Source organism: Medicago sativa, chromosome 3 (genome assembly GCF_051527215.1).
Source record: "Medicago sativa cultivar Bolivia chromosome 3, Bolivia_mono, whole genome shotgun sequence".
NCBI classification, from domain to species: Eukaryota; Viridiplantae; Streptophyta; class Magnoliopsida; order Fabales; family Fabaceae; genus Medicago; species Medicago sativa.
This window is the reverse complement of record NC_140751.1, coordinates 73,321,277-73,344,681: the sequence shown is the minus strand read 5'-3', so window position 1 is coordinate 73,344,681 and position 23,405 is coordinate 73,321,277. Positions and strand designations below refer to the sequence as shown.

Genomic DNA, 23,405 nt, shown 5'->3' with positions numbered 1-23,405 from the left:
CATGTTAAAAAATATGGGTTGGTAGTGGTTTTACAGAGAAATGTTTTTGTTCCTTTCTTTCATGAGAAAGGAGAAAGTATATTAGAAAAATAAAGAAGACGAAAAATGAATTTGAACATGAGAGAAATGAAAAGAGAAACAAGTAAGGAGTGATTGTTTTTCTCTAAGATAATAAAGTATATAATGAGTTATTGGTAATATTATACATTTATTGAAAAAAAGTATATTATACATTTATGGGTTGGTGATTGTTTTTTTTGCCTTATCAAAAAAAGTAATATTATACATTTATTGAAGGAGATAAGAATTAATATGTAATTATCTTACCAAAATATTAGACTCATTAAAAAAATGCCACAACAATTTAAAATTTCTAATAAACATGTACGTATTTTTTATCTCAACAAAAGACATCTACATTTACTATTGTCAGATCTTACCAAAGACCAAAAGTGAATGAATCAGATATAACAGAGGTTGAATAATTTTTTGACATTTAAGATAAAAAATTAAACAAAACGACATTCAAAAACTAACAAATAAAAATATCACAACGTTGGAACTTCTGCGAGAGTCAAAATTGAGTTGTATGATCACATTAGGTTAAGTGCAATCATACGAGTGAGTTTAACATCACACCTTCATCCAATGTCTCAAGGCATTACAGCATGGATCATATTATTTATTTGTTGGTCACATCTACTCTTGCATACAATGTGAAATTTTAACTTACACTTAACACATTAACATCTCTCCATTAAGTGTCAGACTCTCCGTGATCCATCACCTAGAACACTCCCGCTCCCCTACAACGTTGAACCATGATATCATATCACAATTGGACTTTCTGGAGAAGCCAACAATAATGTGGATTAACTCATCGGAGAAAGGGCAACCACACGGTGAAAATGAGACTACATTTTCATCCAAAAATTTAAGGCTTAAGTATGAGTTTTTCACTCTTTTGATGTTCAACCTGTACTCTTTCATCTAATGTTGAACTTTAACTGACTTTTGCTACATCGCAATATTATCTCTTAAGTTTTACGGAATTCTAGCCCGTGCTTGGCACGGGTTTCCATGCTAGTTCAATTAAGAAACGTTAAATTGGGTATGACATAGCTGACAATTAACACATGCCATTTCTGACTTCTTCTTTTCACAAGCTTTCATTTTTTTTTTTTGTTGACTACTTATGCATATCCGATTTCGCTCACCTCAAAAAATATTTTATCTTTGGTCAAAAAAAAAAAAATATTTTATCTGATCTGATTCATTTCGGACAAAGTGACATATCAACGTCATCATTTTAAATTTATTTACCAACTGGGGTTTATAATATAATAATACAAAGTTTTGCATAAAATAATTCCACCACCATTGCATACGTCGTTTTTATACATTTTTTTATAGTAATCTTCCTTTAATAATATATCGAAACATTATTTTTGTGGATTGCACGACAGGGGGTTCTTATTACCATCATCGCATGGGACCCTTTATTTGACAAGATAATGACAGGACATGGAGTAATTTACATAACAGATGAGTCATTTAAACAATAACTAGCTAGGTTCACGGAACTGACTAATACAAAAATATTTTTTGAAGAAACTAATACAACCCCAACTTTGTCACACGTTTCTGTAGACTTTTGAATTTCATTGCTTTGATACTTTGATATTATTTACAACAATTCCTTGCAAGATTTTTACAACAAGGCATCTAAGAAAATCAAAGAAACACAACCAACAAAATGAGCCTGGAATTTTTGCCCCTTCCACGCCCCAACTCCCCCCAATAAAACTTTTTGTAGTAGAAAGCAACAACAAAAGAATGGGAAAAGAGAGCACCAACTTTATGACTTGCTACTTAAAGCATTGTATATGTTGGTGGAGATTGCAATTACACTTGTCACTACAGCTAGTATAATCATAACCAGTGCTATAATTTTGTCCTGTCTTGTTGATATGCCAAGAGCATCCCTGTCATTAGAAACAAAGAAAATTTAGGAGCCTGGCTTTATTCATTCATGATTTCATTCCTTTATTCTGTTTCCAATTCGTCACCTTTAATAGAATAATAATTAACAAGATTATGAAAGAAATGTTACCTTAAAACAATAGTGCCAGGGAAAATAAAAGCCAGGCATAGTGCTGTTGTTGATCCTAGAAACTGAAAGAAGTACCAAATATCTGGGATTGCTATAGCAGCAAGATAGGAGAATACTAAGAGCACAAGAGTGATAATCACAAATCTCTTGTTGTCTGTGGCTAGCAGAGGCTTCTTAGGGAATAGGAGTTCATCAATGTTGGCTCTCAAAGAGAAATTTATAAGAGGGAATACCAACATAATGTGGAGTGCATAGCTTACACGTATTAAACTATTGAACAAGGAACCAACAGCAGAATCAGCATTCTGATCGAAATTGATTAGAATGTCTGATTGTGTTGAATCTCCAAATAAAAGGTAGCCAAATAGACCGATTGTAAAGTAGACAACAGCACAAAACATTATTGCTAATCGAACTGCTGTTTTCATATGAGATGGACTTGCAAGCTCAAACCCAATAGGATGTACTGCAAGTAAAATCAAATAACTCATCAGCACAACAAGTCAACAACAATAACAAAACAATGTTTTCTAGCAACACCCTTAAAAAAGGAACAAATAATGCAAGCTAGCTAAGTACCATTGAAATGAAATGTGAATGCTGTGACTACAACAGGAACTGCAGTGAACAAATCAAAGAATGATGTTTGGTAGTCTAATCGAGGAACCAGTTTAGGGGTTTGTGTTTTTCCTTGCACCAAAGCAACAACAGCCAACCCAGAACAGATGGCAACAAATGCCACAGCAAGAAGAGTTGATATTCCAGAACTGTACTTCAAGGATTCTGACAAATTTCAAAACAGCATAAAACAAAAAACAATAACAAATATAATCAATCTCTGCCACTTAATCTCCTTAATTCAAAACGAAAAAAGTGCATGTTCGGAATCACGCAGAATATGACAAAATCACAATAGCACCATGATTTTGATGAAACCTCAGAATATATCTTTTATCAAAATCACATCGGCACACATGATTCCGAAAATTCACTGCCAATCCGAACATGGACTACGTGTATGTTTGGTATCACGGTGACTCACTCTGATTCCGACAAAGCCCGTCATACCAAACAAGCACTAAGAATTAAGATATCATGGAAGAACATAAGAACACTGACCTACACGTTTGTACAAGACCAAAGGAAGCATAACAAGAACCAAGGTGATGAAAAGAGCAACTTCCCTTGAATTCCACCAATGAACCCCAAACCACTGTTGCAAAAGTCCCAAGTGCACTTCACCTCCACTTTCCTTTCCAGATAAAACATCCCCTGTTGTTCCATCACACACAAACAGCAACAAATGAAAACAAACAACTACCCATCATTCAAAAACCTATCTTTTCAACATCACAAACATAAAAAACCAAACTTTAAAGTGCAAAACTTCACCACTCAACTTGGTTTGCTCAAAAACCAAATCCCAAATTCAAACTTTCATAAATAACATAGAAACAAAAAATTAATCCAAAAGGTGTCATATTTAGCTCTCTTAATTAATGATTAGAATTTAATTAAGAATAAAAGAAACAGATTAAATTGGTTCTAACCAATGATAATTAGGAAGAGAACTAAACCCCCAAAGTTTGTGATTATAACACAAACTTGAGCGCTTAAAGCTCCAACGGAACCAAAAGCTTCCTTCATAACACCAGAGTACGTCGTGGTTACACCGGCATGTGTAAAACGCATGAGAAAATCAACAGAAACTTCGGCGAGCACGGCGACGATAAGAATCAAGGCGAAAGAAGGAAGCACGCCGAGAACTTTGAGAATCGCCGGAATTGACATGATTCCGGAGCCGATTATGCTGGTGGCGACATTGAATACGGCGCCAGGGATTGAACCAGGAACCGCCGCCGGATTTGATCCGGTCAAGAGAGGGACGTTGACTCCGGCAGACGGTGTTGGTGACATCCCGGCGGTGAGATTTTTTAGAGAGTTGAGAAAGGAAATGTGGAATTTCGTTACGTGCAAAACACTATGTTACCATCTATTTATATGAATTTTGTATATTAAATTTTTTTGACCAAACTTTTTTGTATTACTAATTTTGAAAAATAAATACGGTAGATTATTTGCTTGGATATATGCGTCCACATCCATAAATACTTTTTCATGAAAGATATGGATATCTCTTTCGGATACATTATTTAAGGTTATTTTAAGGAAGTTGTTATATTTTTCACTTTTCTTCTATAAAAACAATTTAATTAGATGTTTATAAAGCCACACTACCAAAAAAAAAGATCACTACCAAAAAAGATGTTTATAAAGCCAAACATTAATTAGATTAGATAAGATAGATTAAAGGTGAGGTGTACAAACACTTTTATACACTCAGCAGTCTAAAAACATGCCTAAAATGTAAGATGGAACTTCAAATAAGTGATGATGAATGCTAGGAACATTCTCTTTTTGACACTTTTCCTACCACTCATCCTCTAGTTTGTTGAAATCAATCTGAGGTCCATAATTTAGAGATAAATCTCAAATAAAGTGGTGAGACTCACATGAATTCACCCAATGTTAATGAAAAAGTGAGTGTTGAAAAAAGTGTTCAAAAGATAGTATTCTTAATATTTCTTTTGATTGAGATACATTGTTACTGGTGTAAAATCGTTTTACATTCATGTATAATGAAACCATTATTTTTCCATTATAAACAGAGGCGGATGCATGTTGGAGCTATGTGGGACTATAGCTCCACATGCTTTTCCCTATTTTTTTTATTTTTAGTAGATAAAACACATATAGCACACACGCACGGTAGCAACTGTAAGTGTTGAACATATTTTTTCAACTATGAAAGTTGTGAAGAGTAACCTATGTAATAAAATGAGTAATCAGTGGTTAAGAGATGCCCTATTAACAATTAGCAATGATGTCATTTTATCTCATTTTCAACAAATGGATATGAGATGATTTTCATTGTAATGTATTGTATCAAACAAGGAGGTAATAATATTTGTCGATTAAAAAAAATTGTTTGTATTATTATTTATTTGAAATTTTAGCTCCACATGTACCTAAAGTCTGGATCCGCTCCTGATTATAAACCACTAATTTTAATATAGTCTTTATCATGAATGGGTATCAGTCTTTATCTCTGAAAGAAGGAAAAAGAAAACGTGAAACTCAATTTAGCCATTAAAAAAAGTAACCTTTTACGTTTCCCTTGAAAAAAAAAATCTCTTAGTTAAGTTAGTAAAAAAACCTCTCCTAATGAATGCTATAGAATTTAAGTAAGAAGAAGAAAGCAACTAAGAAAGAGATTAAATTAGTTCTAACTAACCAATGATAATAAGCAAGAGAATTAAACCCCCAAAGTTGTTGATTATGACAATAACTTTAGTGGTTAATCCTCCAACTGATCCAAAAGCTTCCCTCATCACACTAGCATACGTCGTCTTTACACCTGCATCTGTAAAACGCATGAGAAAATCCACTGAAACTTCAGCTAGCACAGCCACAATTAGAATTAAGGCAATGGCGGGAAACACTCCAAGAACTTTTAGAATCGCCGGAATTGACATGATTCCAGAACCAATAATGCTTGTGGCTACATTGAGCACGGCGCCGGGGACGGTACCTGGCGCCGGCACCAATTTTGATCCAGTCAAGAGAGGGATGTGGACTCCGGCAGACGGTGACATTCCGGCGGACGGTGGTGAAATTATGGTGGAGAGTTTGAGAAGGAAAGGTGCAGTTGGTTACATTAGCATTTCTTGTGTTACCATCCATTTATATTTTACTTAGAAAAAGTTAATACAGGTTCATTTGGTTGGATTTGCGTCCACATGCATAAATATCTTTTCATGAAACACATGATTATAATGCAAGATCATTGGTTGGATTTGCGTCTACATTCATAAACTTGTTTTCATGGACACATATGGTTATTTTGTTGGTACATCTAGACTAGATGAGATCCAAGAGTAATTTTTTGACCATTGAGATCTATTTAAGGAAGTACAACTAGTATATTTCCACAAATATATACACCATCCAATCATTATTATAAGTAAAAAAAACATTTTTTAACTTTATTCGATAAATAATGTATGTGATCTATCATCGAGACCACGTACATTCTTTATTGAATGAACCTAAAAAATATATTTTTGCTTATAATAATGATTAGAGTGTGTATTCTTTTAGAAATACATTACTAATTTCTTAAAAAAAATAAAGAAATGCATTACTCCTTTTTTTAAGGAAAAGAACTACATTACAACTACCTCAAAAAAGAAATACATTAATATTAATCATAATTTTATTTTATTTTTGTACAAAAGATCTGTTTAAAGATAATTTATCAAATATAAAATCAATATTTAAAAATCAAACAAGACAATCCTCTCAAAAAGAAAAAAAAAAACAAACATTGAATTTGAACAAAACAACGATGGACCGTCAAAATAACTAAATTATAGTTCAACTGTTTGATCCAATTTTTAAAACATTATTTAAAATATAAGGAAATTTTGAAAAATTTGTTTATCCCATTTTACTTGACTTCATTCAACTTGTCGATAGTATTAGTTATTACTTATCCCAATACATTTTTGACAAGATTAATGAAAATTTAATTGTCAATGTAAAATAGTATTACGACAAACTTTGGAGAAATATTAGCCTCCTCCCCAAAAGAAGAAATGGTATCCTCCAATGCCTCTCGACATTAAGTTTTATTTGAAGATTGAAAATTAGGACGAGTTTTGGGGTTGAGTAGCTCGGGTGGTGTGAGTTAGAGGATAAGTAGTTGGAGGCCTTTAATTTAAATTCGGAGAAATGAGAAAATATTAATCTACATAAGCATTGTACTCATTTTCACCGTCCTTCGGAGGGAATTCCATCTTGTAATTGCTATTCTCTCTAAGCAAACTAATTGCAGTACCCTCAAAAGTCCCTCCAGCAACACATGTATTATGACTAATCAAATCAAAAAAATTAATGTTAAGGATGTCCTCCCTTAATAGATTAACTTGACCCTATTTGATTCATGATTCTTTTAGGGTATGGCAGTCCAAAATAAACATTTTCTATGGTTTATAAGTTGTTGAAGTTGGTTTTGCTCTTGTCGCTAGTAACTAAAAGTGTTGAACCTGTTTTTTTTAGTTATGAAGATTGTAGGTAAGTAAGTTGTGAAAAAGAAGGCCCAAATGACTAGAAATAACACACTTGCGGTCGTTCTTAAGACATGACCTAGTCAGATACCAAACCCTAGTTTCAGTACTGAACTCACTACAAGCAAGGGATCAAGAGACGTTCTTATTTAATAATCATACACAATCTCATGATTTTTAAGAATCAAACCCCTTTTATACCTTAAGCGACGATTGATAGATTCACAAACATAATTATAGAAGAAAGTTCTCTCATTGTCTAATTATAAGGAAAAACACTATAATTCAAGAAATAAGAACAAATGCAATTATTTTTTTAGATTTTTTTAAATACTAAAAAAAATTCAAATTTACCAGTTGAATGATAATTTTTATCGATGAGAAAAAAGTTGGTATTATACTCCTAAAAACAAAGAATTAAACGACGTCAATCGAACTATGTTTGATAGTGAAGATGAAGAAGAATTAGAAGAAGATGAAAAAGCAATTTCACTAGTATATGACACTTTTTTGGTAGTGTTCATACCTTTTTTAGTTGATAATACACCGACATATTTTATGTGGCCATAAATACATCGAAATACTTTTTTGGTTGATAATGCACTAACATTTTTATTTGACCAATAAATCACTAACATAATATAAATATATGTCTTTTATGTTTTATGTGGTGGACAAATCATCGATAAAATCACATGGATAATGGTGCACCAAATTTTATATAAATATATGTCTCAAGTTAATGTATAGTTCATTTTATCCTTTCATTTCTTTTAATTATGATATTTTCTCTTGTATATATTCTCTCAAGTGAATCATGTCATGTCTCATGATAGGAAAATGGAGTCTTGTGTCAGATGTGAAGTTTTCAAGAAGACTATCAAGATTTTTTTAATCCTTACCGACAAGTTGGATGAATTGAAGACACAACTTAACCAATACTTTGTTCATGTTAGTGAAAATCAAATCGCATGTCATGTTGGTGTGCAGGTACCATGCATAGATGTGTTGGATAATAACGTAAAATGAACTATTATTTATCATCCTAAGATGCTTAAAGATGATGCCGATGTAGTGTCCATGTTTTCTTGGATGATTGAAGATATTAAGTTATGTCTTTGGGTTCGTTCAAATTGCAAGTGTCCAAATTGTCGGTATAGATTTGGTGTCATGTTGTGGAGTTTTTAATTTATTTGATGTAATGTGTGTAACGTTGTCAATTTCCGTAATATTGATTTGATGATGGATTTCAAAAGTTTGTGCATTGTTTTTTTTATAAGCAAGTGTTCGTGTATTGTTGATGTAATGTTGAATTGGTGTAATGTTATTGAATCATAAATGATGATGTAGTGTTGTTGGATTATGAGAAATAACTATTGTCGGGTAAATTATTGCATGTTGAATGATGTTTCTGACTGACAAGTGTCTAGATAAGTCGTTTTGTGTCACAGTTGTGTATTTCCATTATGCAGACTTTGTTTTTCTCTGTAACTAACACTTAGTTTCCGTTCCTGCCAACAACAATGAACACTAATTAACTATCGCTGGAATAAAATGGCCAATTCAAGGTGCATGAGAACAAAAGTACGAGGGCCTAAAGAGCAATTTCTCATAAATTTTGATCTTAACTATATGGTATAAGTGTTTGGTTAGAAGTTGAAGAAGTCATAGCCCAATGGAGCCCAACACCTCAAAGCTCACAAATACACGGTACAAAATTCAAAATCAGTCCAAAGGCATGACATATGCATGACAACGAGGCGAGGTGGAGACGAGTTTTACCTTTCCTATCCCTATCACCATCTCCCATATATTTACCTGTTAACCTATTCATATCGAACACCGTTGATGATTTGAATCTCATGTCTGTCCCCGACGGGTTCAAGCATCCCCGTCTCATCCTCGTTGTCCCCGTAGCGAATCATTTTTATTACTAAAGAAGTTTTTTCAACTCTGTTGAATAAGAGAGAAAAGAGAGACATATGATGAAATACCGTGTGTCTGAATAGCACAACGGAAGATTTATTATATAGAAGTAAGTAGCTTGGGGCCTAAGCTATGATATATTTACATAATGAATATTCATCATAATATTATATCCTAAGTAACTTAGAGAGTAAGCTAAAATATATTTAGAGCATAAATATAATTATTTACTATATATTTATATATCAACACTCCCCCTCAAGCTGGAGCATATAAGTCAAATGCGCCAAGCTTGCCACATATATAACTTATTCTAGGACCTCGCAGGGATGTTGTAAAAACATCTGCCAGTTGATCATTTGAATTGACAAAGCTTGTGACGATGTCTCCTGATTCAATCTTCTCTCTGACGAAGTGGCAGTCTATCTCGATATGTTTGGTCCTTGCATGGAACACTGGATTTGAGGCGATATGCAACGCAGCTTGATTATCACATATAAGCGTCATTGGTCGTGCTTCTTCGAATTGAAGTTCCTTAAGTAGCTGCTTCAACCAAATGAGTTCACATGTTACTAGTGCCATGGCCCTATATTCTGCCTCAGCGCTTGATCTTGCAACTACATTTTGTTTCTTACTCTTCCAGGATATCAGGTTTCCTCCAACAAGTACACAATACCCAGAAGTGGATCGTCTATCAATGGGTGAACCTGCCCAGTCAGCAACTGAGTAACCAACTATCTGAGTATGTCCTTTATCCTCATAAATGAGACCTTTTCCCGGAGCACCTTTGATGTATTTAAGAATTCGAATTAAAGCATTCATGTGTTCTTGGCAAGGAGAATTTAAGAATTGGCTTACCACACTAACTGCAAAGGAAATGTCTGGACGAGTGACTGTGAGATAATTCAATTTTCCAACCAATCTCCTATATCTTCCTGAATCTGATAAAGGCTCCCCCTGATTAGGTAAAAGTTTGACATTTGGATCCATAGGAGTATCAACTGGCTTGGCATTCAATATACCTGTTTCTTCAAGAATATCCAAAGCATATTTCCTTTGTGAAATTACAATACCATCATTGGATTGGGCTACCTCAATACCCAAAAAGTAACGGAGTTTACCAAGGTCCTTAGTCTGAAACTCATTAGAAAGATGTTGGTTTAACTGGAGTATTCCCTGTTGATCACTACCAGTTATGACAATATCATCAACATAAACAATAAGATAAATGCACCCTTGGGATGAGTGATGATAAAAAACAGAATGATCGGCTTGACTACGAATCATACCAAACTGTTGCACTACTGTGCTGAATCTGCCAAACCAAGCTCGAGGAGATTGTTTAAGACCATAAAGGGATCTATGCAGTCGACAAACCATGGTAGATGACTCCCCCTGAGCAACAAACCCAGGTGGTTACTCCATATATGCTTCTTCTTCAAGATCACCATGCAAAAAAGCATTTTTAATGTCAAGTTGATGGAGAGGCCAATGACGAATAGCTGCAATAGAGAGAAAAAGTCTAACAGATGCCATTTTGGCGATCGGAGAGAATGTGTCACCATAATCTAACCCAAAAATCTGAGTATATCCCTTGGCCACCAAGCGAGCCTTAAATCAATCAACTTTACCATCAGGGCCAACTTTCACCGTATAAAGCCAACGACAACCTACTACCGACTTTCCGGGAGGTAAAGAAACCAGTTCCCAAGTGCCACTGCTTTGGAGAGCACACATCTCATCAATCATTGCTTGTCTCCACTCAGGGTGAGATAATGCTTCTCCTGGAGATTTAGGAATAGAAATAGAAGACAAAGAAGACAAGCAAGTATAATGTAAGGGGGAAAGACGATGATAGCACAAGTCAATGTAATGAGGAGATGGATTTCGAGTAGGACGTATACCTTTACGAATAGCAATAGGAACATCTGTAGTTGGATCCGGTAAAGGCGGTGGTGACGAAGGAGAGTCTGGAATGGCCTCAGTATCTGGAATATGTGTCGGAACATGCACAACGGATGGTGGCTGACGACGTTGGTAAGTTTGAAGAGGTCGTGGATTGGGAGGCTCCGCAGGAGGGTCTCCAAGAATGGTTGTAGGAGGCTCCGTGGGAGGAGGAACATAAATAGTGGACTCGGGCGGAACAGACACAATAGGTTGAAGAGGAACAATATCAGACGAGGTTGGCATATCATCCTGAAGTGGGTCAAGAGGTACATTGGTTGACCCAAAAAAAGGAACAGACATAAAAAATGTAACATTAGCTGACATTAGGTACCGTCGAAGAGTAGAAGAGTAGCAACGATAACCTTTTTGAGACCGATGATAACCAAGAAAGACACATTTGAGTGATCGGGCCGAGAGTTTGTCAAGACCAGGAGAAAGATCGTGAACAAAACATGTGGACCCAAACACACGGGGTGGAAGTGAGTGTAAAGGGGTATTAGGAAAAACCCAGCAGATGAGACTCTTGAGAAGAGTTTATAAGGAGGGGGCAATCCTCACCTTACAAGCCGGTTTTGTAAGGATGAGTTAGACCCCAAATTTCAACATGGTATCAGAGCTTGTCGAATTCAAGGGCCACCTACCCATTCACGCACCAAGCCCAAAGAGTGCTGGACGTGAGGGGGGTGTATTGGAAAAAACCCAGCAGATGAGACTCTTGAGAAGAGTTTATAAGGAGGGGGCAATCCTCACCTTACAAGCCGGTTTTGTAAGGATGAGTTAGACCCCAAATTTCAACAAACTCGAAAGCACTGTTGTAATGCATTATACAACAATATATTCACTTTAACATTTCTATGGCCGAATGATTTAGTTACTCCTTTAAATATCAATGACGGATTTTAAAACATTGTAATTATCAAACTAAATAACATGACATATCAACACCCTAAAAAAAATGACATATCAACATATAACAAAAATAACAATGTTCTGAAGGTGAGAAAAACACAAGAATGGGGGGTTGAATTGTGTATTGAAAAATTCTTCAATTTCTCCTAAAACTGAGCACACTTGATCAGAAGCTAAGTGAGACAGCTTCTAAAGTGGTAATCAGAATCTAAATGCAGCGGAATAAAACAGAGAGAGAGAAGAAGAACGACACAAAGCAATTATACTGGTTCCTTCCACAATCCGGAAGTAGTCCAGTCCCCCTTGCATTTCCAAGGAGATTTTACTAAGAGTAATATCTGATTACAATTGCTCAAGCACACAAGCAAGAGACTTCCTTTGCTCAAGCACACAAGCAAGAGACTTCCTTTGCTCAAGAACACAATCAAGAGACTTCCCTGCTCAAGCACAACTGCAAGAGACTTCTAACTAAACAAAATTACACAGAAAATTGTTTGAGGTCGAACACTTGATATACAATCAGAGGTGCTCACAATACAAATCAGATACAGACTCAATGACTTAAGAATTTCTAAGATATGACTTTGAGACACAGAAATTCTAAGTGAATGCAGAACAATTTCAGCAGAGGTTTGGCACTTGTAAAAATGTTGTGAGTCTTTGGTTCAGCGTTCTAGCATTAACGTTCTTGCATTGCAAATTCTCTAAGTCTTCACTCCTTTATATAGAGGTGTGAAAGAGACGTGAAATTGCCAGCACATCAAAGAGTCGTTGTTGAAGCTTGATCTTTCACCAATAATCTTTTGCCTGATTTGGTTGTTGTCCTATGAAGAACCAATTTGAAATCCATTCTTTATCCAAAGGAACATCTATGCAGGCGAAGCCGTATCCTGGAGCTGTTTTCTTGTCTTGTAGTGTGGACACAAAACAGAGTAGTGGAGAAGGTGGTTGTACAGTTCGTACAATAGTACAATGTCAACGCTTTCGTCCAAATTGCAAGCACATGCCTTCAAACACCTTTGAAATGACCGTTGCAATGTTCCACTAATTTTCTGCTATGTTTTCGAATCCAATAGACAGCTTTTGCAGAGTTGATTTTTCAATCTTTGAATCTTTGCAAATCCAGTTGATCTTCAGCTTCTGGTGAAATGACTTCTTATGAGGCAGCTTCTGATAACGCAGCTTCTGATGATGTGACTTCTGGACCTCTTGTCTTCAGAAGCAGTAATCTTCAGGAGCACCATTTCTTCAGGAGCGCTTTACTCTCTTCAGGAGCAGCTTGACTTCAGGAGCGCATTCCGTCTTCAGGAGCGTATTGCCTTCAGAAGCGTCTAAGCTTCATTTTCTTTTGCTCTTTATTTGCTCATTCAGAACCAATTAATGATGTAACTTTTTAACTGTGGTCCTGTACACTTGAACAAATATTAGCTAGTCCAATTTACAATTTTTAATACCTTGTTATCATCAAAACTCTTTAAGGTTCATTGTTAAACACATTTTGTCCCAACATGTTCTAAATTAATTGATAATCCAAATTATCAAAACAATATAATCAAGTACAAACCACATCATTATTCACTGAAAAATTAAAATTGCTAAAACAAATACAAACCTAATTACCGGGATGAGTTTGAGAATGAGTTTAAGGTGAATATCTATATCCTCGTTACACATCACATATCCATCTTTTAAAATCGGACAAAATTCAAACTCATATCAAAATCCGATCAAAACGAAGAAAACCGTCAAATCAAAATGAGTTCGGACGGAAAATCAGATGCATTTTTTTTTTTATAAAAGAAAGATACATGTTTTTTTTTTGAAGGGGAAAGATACATGTTTTTTTTAAGGAGGAAAGATACATGTTTTGTTAGCATGATGCCTAATGTGACGAGAAAACAAATATTTTTTCTTAAGAAGAAAGAAAATAAATATTTTTTTAAAAATAATAATAAAAAAAACAAAAAATTGACAAATATTTCATCCACTTTTTCATATGCAGTTTTTGGGTTTAGATTAGACCTGGTCCTCATTCTTCGACAGAGTCTCTCTATTCTCTTCCCTTTTCTTACGATTCTTCTTCTTCTCAAATTTTCCATAACACAGTGAATCGATCCATTCCTTTCTCCCAATCTCTGCAATGGCCGATCACTTAGCGAGAGCAGAAGATTTCGAGAAGAAAGCTGAGAAGAAGCTCAGCGGTTGGGGCTTATTCGGTTCCAAATACGATGACGCCGCCGATCTCTTCGATAAATCTGCTAATTCCTTCAAACTCGCTAAATCATGTAATTCAATCTTTCTTTCTCTTTACATTTTCCTTTTTCGTCAATCGATCAAATCTTTAATTTACTGAAACTATTGTTTTTATTACGATCGGCGAGTTTTGATTTTAGGTTTTCGATTCTTGATTTCAAATGCGGAATTATTGATTGTTTTTCCCTAATTTATTGATGCATACATTTAATTTGATTTTAGTTGAAAAAATTGTTGACCTAATTTATCTTTTGATCGATTAGTTACGATGGAATCGAATTTTGGGATTTTTTTTGAGTTATTATCGTTTTTCACTTTGGATGAGATTTTCTGATGAAATAAGTGGATACTGTGTATTATGAATGTGATTATCAAATTTTGTTGCATGTTTCATTTGGTAGTGATCTTTATAGCACTGACACTTCAGATTGAAAGTGTGTCGTCACATGTCACGATACCGAGACACATAATTACATTCAATCATGCCGTTTTCTCAACTTATTATCGGTGTCGATGTGTTGTTTGTGTCAGTGCTTCGCATCTAAATTATTAACCATACTCTTCCCTGTATTTTGGCTGCCTACTTTAAATTTGGTGACTGATCATTTTAGTTTGTTGTAAATAAATGTGATTAACTTTATAATCATGGATGGAATAGTTTTGTATGTTGTTTTGATTTGATTGATTTGGCATTGTAGGGGACAAAGCGGCAGCAACCTACCTAAAGTTGGCGAATTGTCATTTGAAGGTAACATATAGGATTAGTTTTTTGGCATGTGGTTTATCATGATGTATTTCTTTTAAGCATGCAATTAACATTGTATCTTCTGTTTTTAGTTGGAAAGCAAGCATGAGGCTGCACAGGCTTATGTTGATGCTTCACATTGCTATAAAAAGACTAATATAAGTGGTATGTATGTAAGTTGTTACCGGTGTGTGCACTAAAATTCTTTTATGGTTGTTATTGCTCTTATTTCATTTCGAACATGCTACTGCATTGGAATCTTACAGAAAGGAAACATTTCTGTTGAATAAAAACTTGGTTTAAAATAAATGTTAGTCCCTGTGTTTCCACAGAAAGTTGGGTTTTCTTTTCATCAAAAGTAAATGTTTCCTATTTTGCAGAAAGGACTGGTTCCTATAGTTTAACTTAGTAAAGCATTAGCTGCCATGCACTTCGAATTCAAAAACAAACTATTCTTGTTTTTCTTTGTTTTTTTTTTGGTATATGTTATACTCTTTCTCATTTATAATTCTGCTCCAAATGTTGCTCTTGCCTCCATTCATCAAGGCTAATACTTATTTTGTAATAATATTTCTATATATGAACTTTAATGCAAATCAGATAAATCAATTTTGCATCCCTTTTGCATAATCATGTGATATACACAATCCTTCTGTTATATTGTTGATTGAGCTATCCATATGTAATATGTATTTATAAATCAGATACTGTATTCGTATATGCTTTGAATAAGTTTTAACTTGAGGTTCATTACATACTCTTATATCTAGACTTGTTTAAGTTATAGAAAATTATTTGTGCAAGTTGCTGACATTTGAGTTCCATCTGATCTGATTGGTTTATTTTAAATCAAATACTTTATTTGTATATGCTTTGAACAAGTTTTAACTTAAGGTTCATTTCATACTCTTATATCTAGACATGTTTAAGTTATTGAAATTATTTGTGCAAGTTGCTGTCATTTGAGTTCCATCTGATCTAATTGTTTTCTTTTACAGATGTCTTCATTCCGTATTTTGATTATTTATTTGCCGCCTATTGCTAGATTGGTATTCGTGATTGCGTAGCTTAGCTGGAATGAAATTTAAATCAGTCTAGCGTGTGTTGGAATATCAGTCGCTTGCATAGTGTTAAAATGATAGAATTTCTAATGTTGAGTTCCGTTTTCTCTTTTGTGTTACAGAGGCTATATCTTGCCTAGACCATGCTGTGAATCTTTTCTGTGATATTGGCAGACTCTCTATGGCTGCTAGATATTTGAAGGTATATCTCTGTATCTTTAGATTTTTGTTTCTGTCCAATAATTTAAGTTAATAAGTTGGGGCACTCCCTCTTGTGGGCTGTCATTTTTTTACGCCTTCTAACGCGTATCCCAGCTTCTGGTCATTGATTGTGTGACTCATCACTTTGAAGTATACCAAGCTACTGGAATCCTCATGAACATGTCATAACTGGATATTACTACTATACGCAGGAAATTGCAGAGTTGTATGAGTCCGAACAGAATATTGAGCAGGCTGTTGTTTACTTTGAAAAATCAGCTGATTTTTATCAAAATGAAGAGGTGACAACTTCTGCAAACCAGTGCAAGCAGAAAGTGGCCCAATTTTCTGCTCAGCTGGAACAGTAAGATCTTATACTTTCTTTTGCATATTTTATCTTTTAATTATTTCTTCTATATGAATTTTTCGTCCTTTGTCAATAATTTATTTGGGGAATTTTCCTTTTGGCTTTCTTTTGTCTCGGTACATTTCTCCACCCCACTCTCCATCCCAGATTAACATTCTTTCAATGCATTGCAGACTGTTTGACTTTAGAAATTTAGTAGTGATGTCTATAATCTTAAAAGAAGTTTAGCATGTTTCTTTCTAAAATTCATATGTTGACTTGTGTACATGGTGGTGCTAACAAAAGTTTGTCCAATGCCTTTGGTCTATGATATATCTTAGGGTGTGCGATTTGCTCTATTAAGTTTCGGAACTATTAGAGAAATGCAGAGTTTGTTTTTTAAAATGGAAGGAACTTTATCTCAGCCTCCACTTTATGTTAAATCGAATGTTAAGTGTTCCCTTTTTTATCACAACTCTTCAGATATCAGACGTCTATTGATATTTACGAAGAGATCGCTCGCCAGTCTCTAAACAATAATCTGCTGAAGTACGGAGTTAAAGGCCATCTTCTTAATGCTGGCATTTGCCAACTCTGCAAAGGGGATCCTGTTGCCATAAGCAATGCTTTAGAGAGATATCAGGTTTATTGATTTTCAGCAATATACATCTTGAAATCCTAAACATCTTATTAGTTGCTCAATTCTTTGTTTTGTATTTGTTTTGCAGGAATTAGATCCAACATTTTCAGGAACACGCGAGTATAGATTATTGGCGGTAGGTTACTAATGTTGAATTTCATTATCAATTTGTTTTGGACCAAGAGAATTGGATCAAAATGTGTAGATTTTTTAGTTGCTGCTTGCAATATCATAATCTTGTATTTAATTCTGGTATTTATTTGAACATTAGGATTATTTTGTTCACATTTTACATGTATGTTTTGCATATGAACTGACATTTTTTTTTTGGGTGGATAGGATGTTGCTGCCGCAGTTGATGAAGAAGATGTTGGAAAGTTTACTGATGTTGTCAAGGACTTCGATAGCATGACCCCTCTGGTAAGCTTCTATTTAGAATCAACATTTCGTATATAGTTTATATCTAACAGAAAAGTTCTCAAGTGTAGTTTTTGTCCACTTTTTCTTGACAAGTTTATGTCCACATTTTATTGTAACAGAATAGACATAACCTTGTGTAAACATTTGTATGTTCTGTTACTTGGTCAATATGCTTTAGTCGTTTGATTTCAAGTAGTCTTGTTTGGAGTGTTAAAATGATGGCCAATAAAAAGTAGCCAAAATTGGCAAGGTTTGACCCATGTTAGCACAGTTATGCTTAAAAGAGCATTTGTTGTCTTCTGTCCTATTAAACCTTTCAACTTCATGGTCAAAAGAGAAGGCTCTAATGTGAGAGTTCACTTTAGAGGAGCCAGATTTGAAGTTCTGATGTTATTCTCATATCTCAGCTGGTGTTTTTAGTTGGCTGCTGATACAAAGCTTATTTTATGGCTGTTCTAGGTAAGGGTTGAATTGGTTGTTGTAGGTCTATTGTAGGCAGTCTTTATAGTCGTAAGATCTTGACTTCTTGCCATGAACTTGTGACTTTCTAGTTACACTACAGCAACCCCAACTATTGGACCATGGGGCTCCTCTGTTTGCTCTTCAATAGGTGAAAGAAAATCAAGGAAACATACAATTTGTTTCTTCTATTGGCGTTACAATGTCTGTCTAACTTACAAATGTTGTATGACTAGATAGTCCTGGGTTCAAGCAGTCGAATCAGTTTCTTGCAATGTAAATGCATGGTAAGATTGCCTACAATAAACTCACAATGGACCAACCCTTCCATGGACTTAACTATGGCAGTAGCTTCAATGGGCCAGTTTTCCTTTTTTTCTTTTATTATCAGTATTACATTGTGCTTTGAATTTGGATGATAAACAGTTTTGTTATCCTTCTGGTGTTTTTAAGAGTGTTCTTGAGCACTTATGGTCCATGGACAGGATGTCGTGTGCTCTTGACTTTGCATTGGTTCTTTTCCTGTAATGATGGCCCTGTATCTTTTGTTAAAACATAAATTGCATCAAATTTTAAATTACTAACAAATTATTGCTTTTGAAAAGCTAGTAGTTGTAGGCTTGTAGTTTCTTACCAAATGTGACTGTTCACCGTGATATTGTAAGCTTCCAAACACATGCTTAGTGTCAGTAGTTCATCAACATTACCTGATTGCTTGTGCAGGACTCTTGGAAGACAACACTTCTTTTGAGGGTGAAGGAAAAGCTGAAAGCCAAAGAGCTTGAGGAGGATGATCTCACATAAGCTGTAATCAAATATTGGTTGGACATAATATTTGATTTTCTTTTCTATGATTGTGTGTTCTGTTGTTTTGCCTATACATGTATTTTAGAGTGTACTTGTTATGGTTTCAATTGAATCGGTTGGATTGAATTCAAGAAATGAGTTTCCATGAGGTTGATTGAGTATGAATGAAACTACTATAATTTCTTGTTTACACCTCGTTTATGCGAGCCTGGTTATAATGTTAATATACACGCTTTTTTCTTGAATTATACGCGGATACTAATTCATATACACAAGTATAACAATCACAAATTTGTCTATCTCATATGTTGTGTTAATGATTATACATTAGCACTCACAAATTTTCGTGTCAAATAGCCGGATTATACATTATTGTCAGTAAAAAAAAAACACGATCATACACATTTAATCCTCGTTTGTCGTGAAACTTAATCACAAGCTTGATTGAATAAAGCATCAATTTGGACTCTAAACAATTAAATTGATTGAATTACACATTTTTTGTCAAAATTATCAAATTGGTTCTCTTCTCTAAGTTTTTAGTATCAGACCGACATACTAATTGTGATTTTTTTATTTTTTTATAACTATTCTTATTTTATTATATTATATTATATTTTGAATTTTTGTTAAAACATTTTCATTTTTCACTACCAAAAAAACATTTTCATTTTTTAACCATATCACCTTACACAAATTTTTATACATGTAAATGTATTAGGAACGAAACTTCAAACTTTATTACAGTTAAAACAATAGTATAAATAAAGCATATCCTAGTTTGTTTTTTTCGTTTGCCGACAATGCGTGGTGGGTTTCCTTTTCGACTTCGTTTTGTGAATATTCCGTTCCAATTATTTGATTTCAATATTAACAAAGTTTTGGTTAATTTAATTAACTCACTGTTATTGCGGGGTACTTGTAAAAAACCTTCCGATTATCATGTGTAATATTAGGGGTAAAAAATTATCAAGTCGACAGGGTTTATTATAGTCGAGGTGACTATTTATATTTATCTTTACAATGAAAACTTATCAGACCGACATACTAACTGTGATATTTTTTTTTTAATAATGTGATTTTTTTTTATAACTTTTCATATTATATTATATTTGTTAAACATATTACACAAATTTTTATACATGTATTATTATAAACTATAAAAAAATAGATCGTTCTCTAAACTTATACTCTCTAAATATCATTAGATAATGTAACAAAATTTATTATCGACCTATTAACTTATTAGTCTATTTAAATGTATCATATTAGATATAGATATTTAAGAAGATTAATATAAGATAGACATTATAATCACGAGATTAATTGTTACACATTGACTGTGTAAAATCTTTTTACATGTACGTCCAATCAAATTACATGACAGCGTCACTTTTTTAAGTTCAGTCCTAAAATATAACTATGACATGATTTAATTGGATTCATGTGCAAAACAATTTACACAATGCGTACAAATTAAATCCTTCTAAACAAACCAACAAAAAGTATATATTGTAAAAAAGCAGACTCAAAATATAAAACTATGACAGATGATATTAGTTCAAATTTAAATCTTAAACTTTAGATGAAAATATTAAACTTTGCAAGACCTAATTCGGCAAGCCAAAATGATTCAGTAATTGAAGACGTGCGTGGCAGAAGAGTGGCGCATGGAAATGGAAATAAAGGAGAAAACTTCTTTTCCACCCACAAATAGTATTGGTTATTTTTTCATTGGCAAAGCCTTTCGGGACAATATTTGTCGCTAGATATAGCACCTCTCCTCTTATTTTCAAACCTTTCTTCTTTTACTTTCATTTCACTTTTTCTTTTTCTTGCAATCATATTTTAACGTCAAAGAACAAAAAATCTTAATCCATCTCTCATTGCTACCTGCTACACCCACCTATGAGCACTTGTACGAGGAGGAAAGGAACCATCCTTGTTTCGCCAAAAATTACGTATGTCATTTTTTTTTTCTTCCTCTGAATTACTACCTTGATTACTTTGTTCATAAACTTTATCATATACAATTATTTTTGTGATCATAAGTCGGTTAATAGCTATGACGTATGCCTCACTCACTTTACTATATCTTCTGCATTTAAAAAAGAATAAAAAATTACTATTAATTAATTGTGGTACTATATGATCATTCTACAACTATGTTCGTGAAATTTGAATTTTGTCATTTGAGGTTACAACGTCACTAAGATGATACCTCTGGGGCTTATGCTTTGGAAATTTGATGTTATTGTTGATTCTGATGTTTCTATTAGTCTTCTGTGAGAAATTGTGATGTTCTATTATATGATCATTCATTTTTCGGTTAGTTTCTTAATTTTGGTTTTATAAATTGTTTGTTTTTGGTAATATTATGTTTATAATTAGTTTAGTTCTGTCACTTCTGTTTCTTGATATTTATTTGCTTGGAACTTGGCTGCTTTTTCCTCGTACTGGAAACTTGTTATGTTATTATGGATTTGAAAACTTACTATAGATCATAATGTTATGTCTTTGCAGTAATTTTTCTATACCAATACCATTAGTGATATGGTTCTGATTCTGATTGTGAAAGACCAAAATCAGAATGATTTCAGTTGAAAATGATATTATAAATCACCAAGATGAAATTGAAGAATCTAATGGGAGTCAAGTGAAAGAGTTTGCTTCTGTAGATATTTCAACTCCTACACAAACATTTCCAAGCAATGAAAATCCTCAAAGAGAGTTTCGCAAATTCGGTTCTGAATCTGCCAAAGTCAAGGACCTTGTTATTGCAAAGGATCAGATTTCACAGTCTGAGCCTTCTCCGCATTCCGATAGCCTGAAGTCGCGTTTCAGTACGATGTTTACTCAGAAACTTGAATGGAATTCAGTCAAGAAAATGTGCATGGAATGGATCAAAAACCCAATGAACATGGCCCTTTTCGCGTGGATAATTTGTGTCGCAGTATCGGGGGCGATTCTGTTCTTGGTCATGACAGGAATGTTGAATAATGTGCTAAAAACAAAGTCTGAGAGGAATACATGGTTTGAAATAAATAACCAAATACTAACTGCTCTCTTTACACTAATGTGTTTGTATCATCATCCAAAGAGGTTCCACCATCTTGTTCTTTTGTGTAGATGGAGACCAAATGATATTTCTACACTTAGGATGATTTACTGCAAAAATGGTACTTCTAAGCCTCATGAATGGGCACATATGATGGTAGTTGTTATACTCCTTCATGTTAACTGTTTTGCTCAATATGCACTTTTTAGTCTAAATGTAGGATATAAAAGATCTGAGAGACCAGCCATTGGAATGGGAATTACTATATCCATTGCAATTGCGGCACCGGCAATAGCTGGATTGTACACTATTCTTAGTCCACTTGGTAAGGACTATTATTGTGAGATAGATGAAGAATCACAGGTTAAAGTTAGAGACAAACCATTCGAGAAAAAATACGCGTTTGTATCGAAAGATCAACAAGGAGGAATTATAGAAAATAGACCGACTTGGAGTGGAGGAATACTTGACATTTGGAATGATCTATCTTTATCATATCTCTCACTTTTCTGCTCTTTTTGTGTGTTTGGATGGAACACGGAGAGACTTGGATTTGGGAACATGTATGTTCATATAGCTACATTTATGTTGTTTTGTATGGCTCCTTTTTGGATATTTGTATTGGCTTCTGTTAACATTGATGATGACAATGTTAGACAAGCACTAGTAGCTTTTGGAATCATTCTTTGTTTTTGTGGTTTACTTTATGGTGGATTTTGGAGGATTCAAATGAGAAAGAGGTTCAATTTGCCTGCCTATGAATTCTGTTTTGGAAAACCATCACTTTCTGATTGCACACTTTGGTTATGCTGTTGTTGGTGCTCTCTTGCTCAAGAAGCTAGGACTGGGAATAGTTATGATCTCTTGGAAGATAAGTTATCCACGAAAGAAATTGATACTCGCGATCAATCTTCGGTTTCATCTTTGGCCAGGGAAGACGTAGTATCAAGCAAATCGGGCTCAAGTTCTTCTCTTGAAAGAGGTAAAGATGGAACAATGAATCCACCAATAGCATTATTAATGCAAAAAGAAGCTCCTTGGTCTTTGAAAGGAAAAGAGGGAAATGATTCTTCTTGATTGTTATGTATAACTACATTGTTTAAGATGATCCCTTAAATTTCTATGTAAACCATTTTGTTAGGATGCGGATTTTAGTTGTTGAGTAAGCATCACTTTTTCAATTTAATTTCTTACAAGTCTGTGAGTAGGAAATTTTGTGTGTGTGTGTGTTTCTTTTTACAAGAAAATCATATGAAATACATATTAAAATGACATATATGAACTTAGTTTTACAATCTTAACATCTGTTTCTGTTCCTTCTACTGAAACTCTTTTAAGAGTTTCAGTAGTACATTTATAATGGTTGTGACCTGTGAATGTAACACTATTTT

The 23,405-nt window shown here is 34.1% G+C and overlaps 3 protein-coding genes across 4 annotated transcripts; 2 read left to right on the top strand and 1 right to left on the bottom strand.

Annotated features, from left to right (window-relative positions):
• Window positions 1-1,630: 1,630 nt before the first annotated feature.
• LOC146940003 (amino acid transporter AVT6D-like) lies at window positions 1,631-4,082 on the bottom strand. The gene is made up of 5 exons (XM_085753583.1): window positions 3,664-4,082; window positions 3,233-3,385; window positions 2,693-2,896; window positions 2,114-2,579; window positions 1,631-1,985 (listed from the first exon to the last, which is right to left on the bottom strand). The coding sequence occupies exons 1-5, from the start codon at window positions 4,028-4,030 to the stop codon at window positions 1,859-1,861; spliced, it is 1,317 nt and encodes a 438-aa protein (XP_085609709.1). The 5' UTR covers window positions 4,031-4,082; the 3' UTR covers window positions 1,631-1,858.
• Window positions 4,083-14,031: 9,949 nt separating this feature from the next.
• On the top strand, window positions 14,032-19,146 carry ALPHA-SNAP2 (alpha-soluble NSF attachment protein 2). The gene is made up of 9 exons (XM_085753582.1): window positions 14,032-14,309; window positions 14,976-15,025; window positions 15,115-15,187; window positions 16,206-16,285; window positions 16,497-16,648; window positions 17,114-17,273; window positions 17,359-17,406; window positions 17,610-17,690; window positions 18,873-19,146. Exons 1-9 carry the CDS (start codon window positions 14,165-14,167, stop codon window positions 18,951-18,953), a joined length of 870 nt encoding a protein of 289 aa, XP_085609708.1. The 5' UTR covers window positions 14,032-14,164; the 3' UTR covers window positions 18,954-19,146.
• Window positions 19,147-20,582: 1,436 nt separating this feature from the next.
• On the top strand, window positions 20,583-23,315 carry LOC146940001 (uncharacterized). Of its 2 annotated transcripts, none has more exons than XM_085753580.1 (2): window positions 20,583-20,917; window positions 21,480-23,315. In XM_085753580.1, the coding sequence occupies exon 2, from the start codon at window positions 21,547-21,549 to the stop codon at window positions 23,089-23,091; it is 1,545 nt and encodes a 514-aa protein (XP_085609706.1). In that variant the 5' UTR covers window positions 20,583-20,917; window positions 21,480-21,546; the 3' UTR covers window positions 23,092-23,315. The 2 variants fall into 2 exon arrangements, with proteins under 2 accessions (XP_085609706.1, XP_085609707.1); XM_085753581.1 differs by lacking the exon at window positions 20,583-20,917 and adding an exon at window positions 21,121-21,284.
• Window positions 23,316-23,405: the final 90 nt, after the last annotated feature.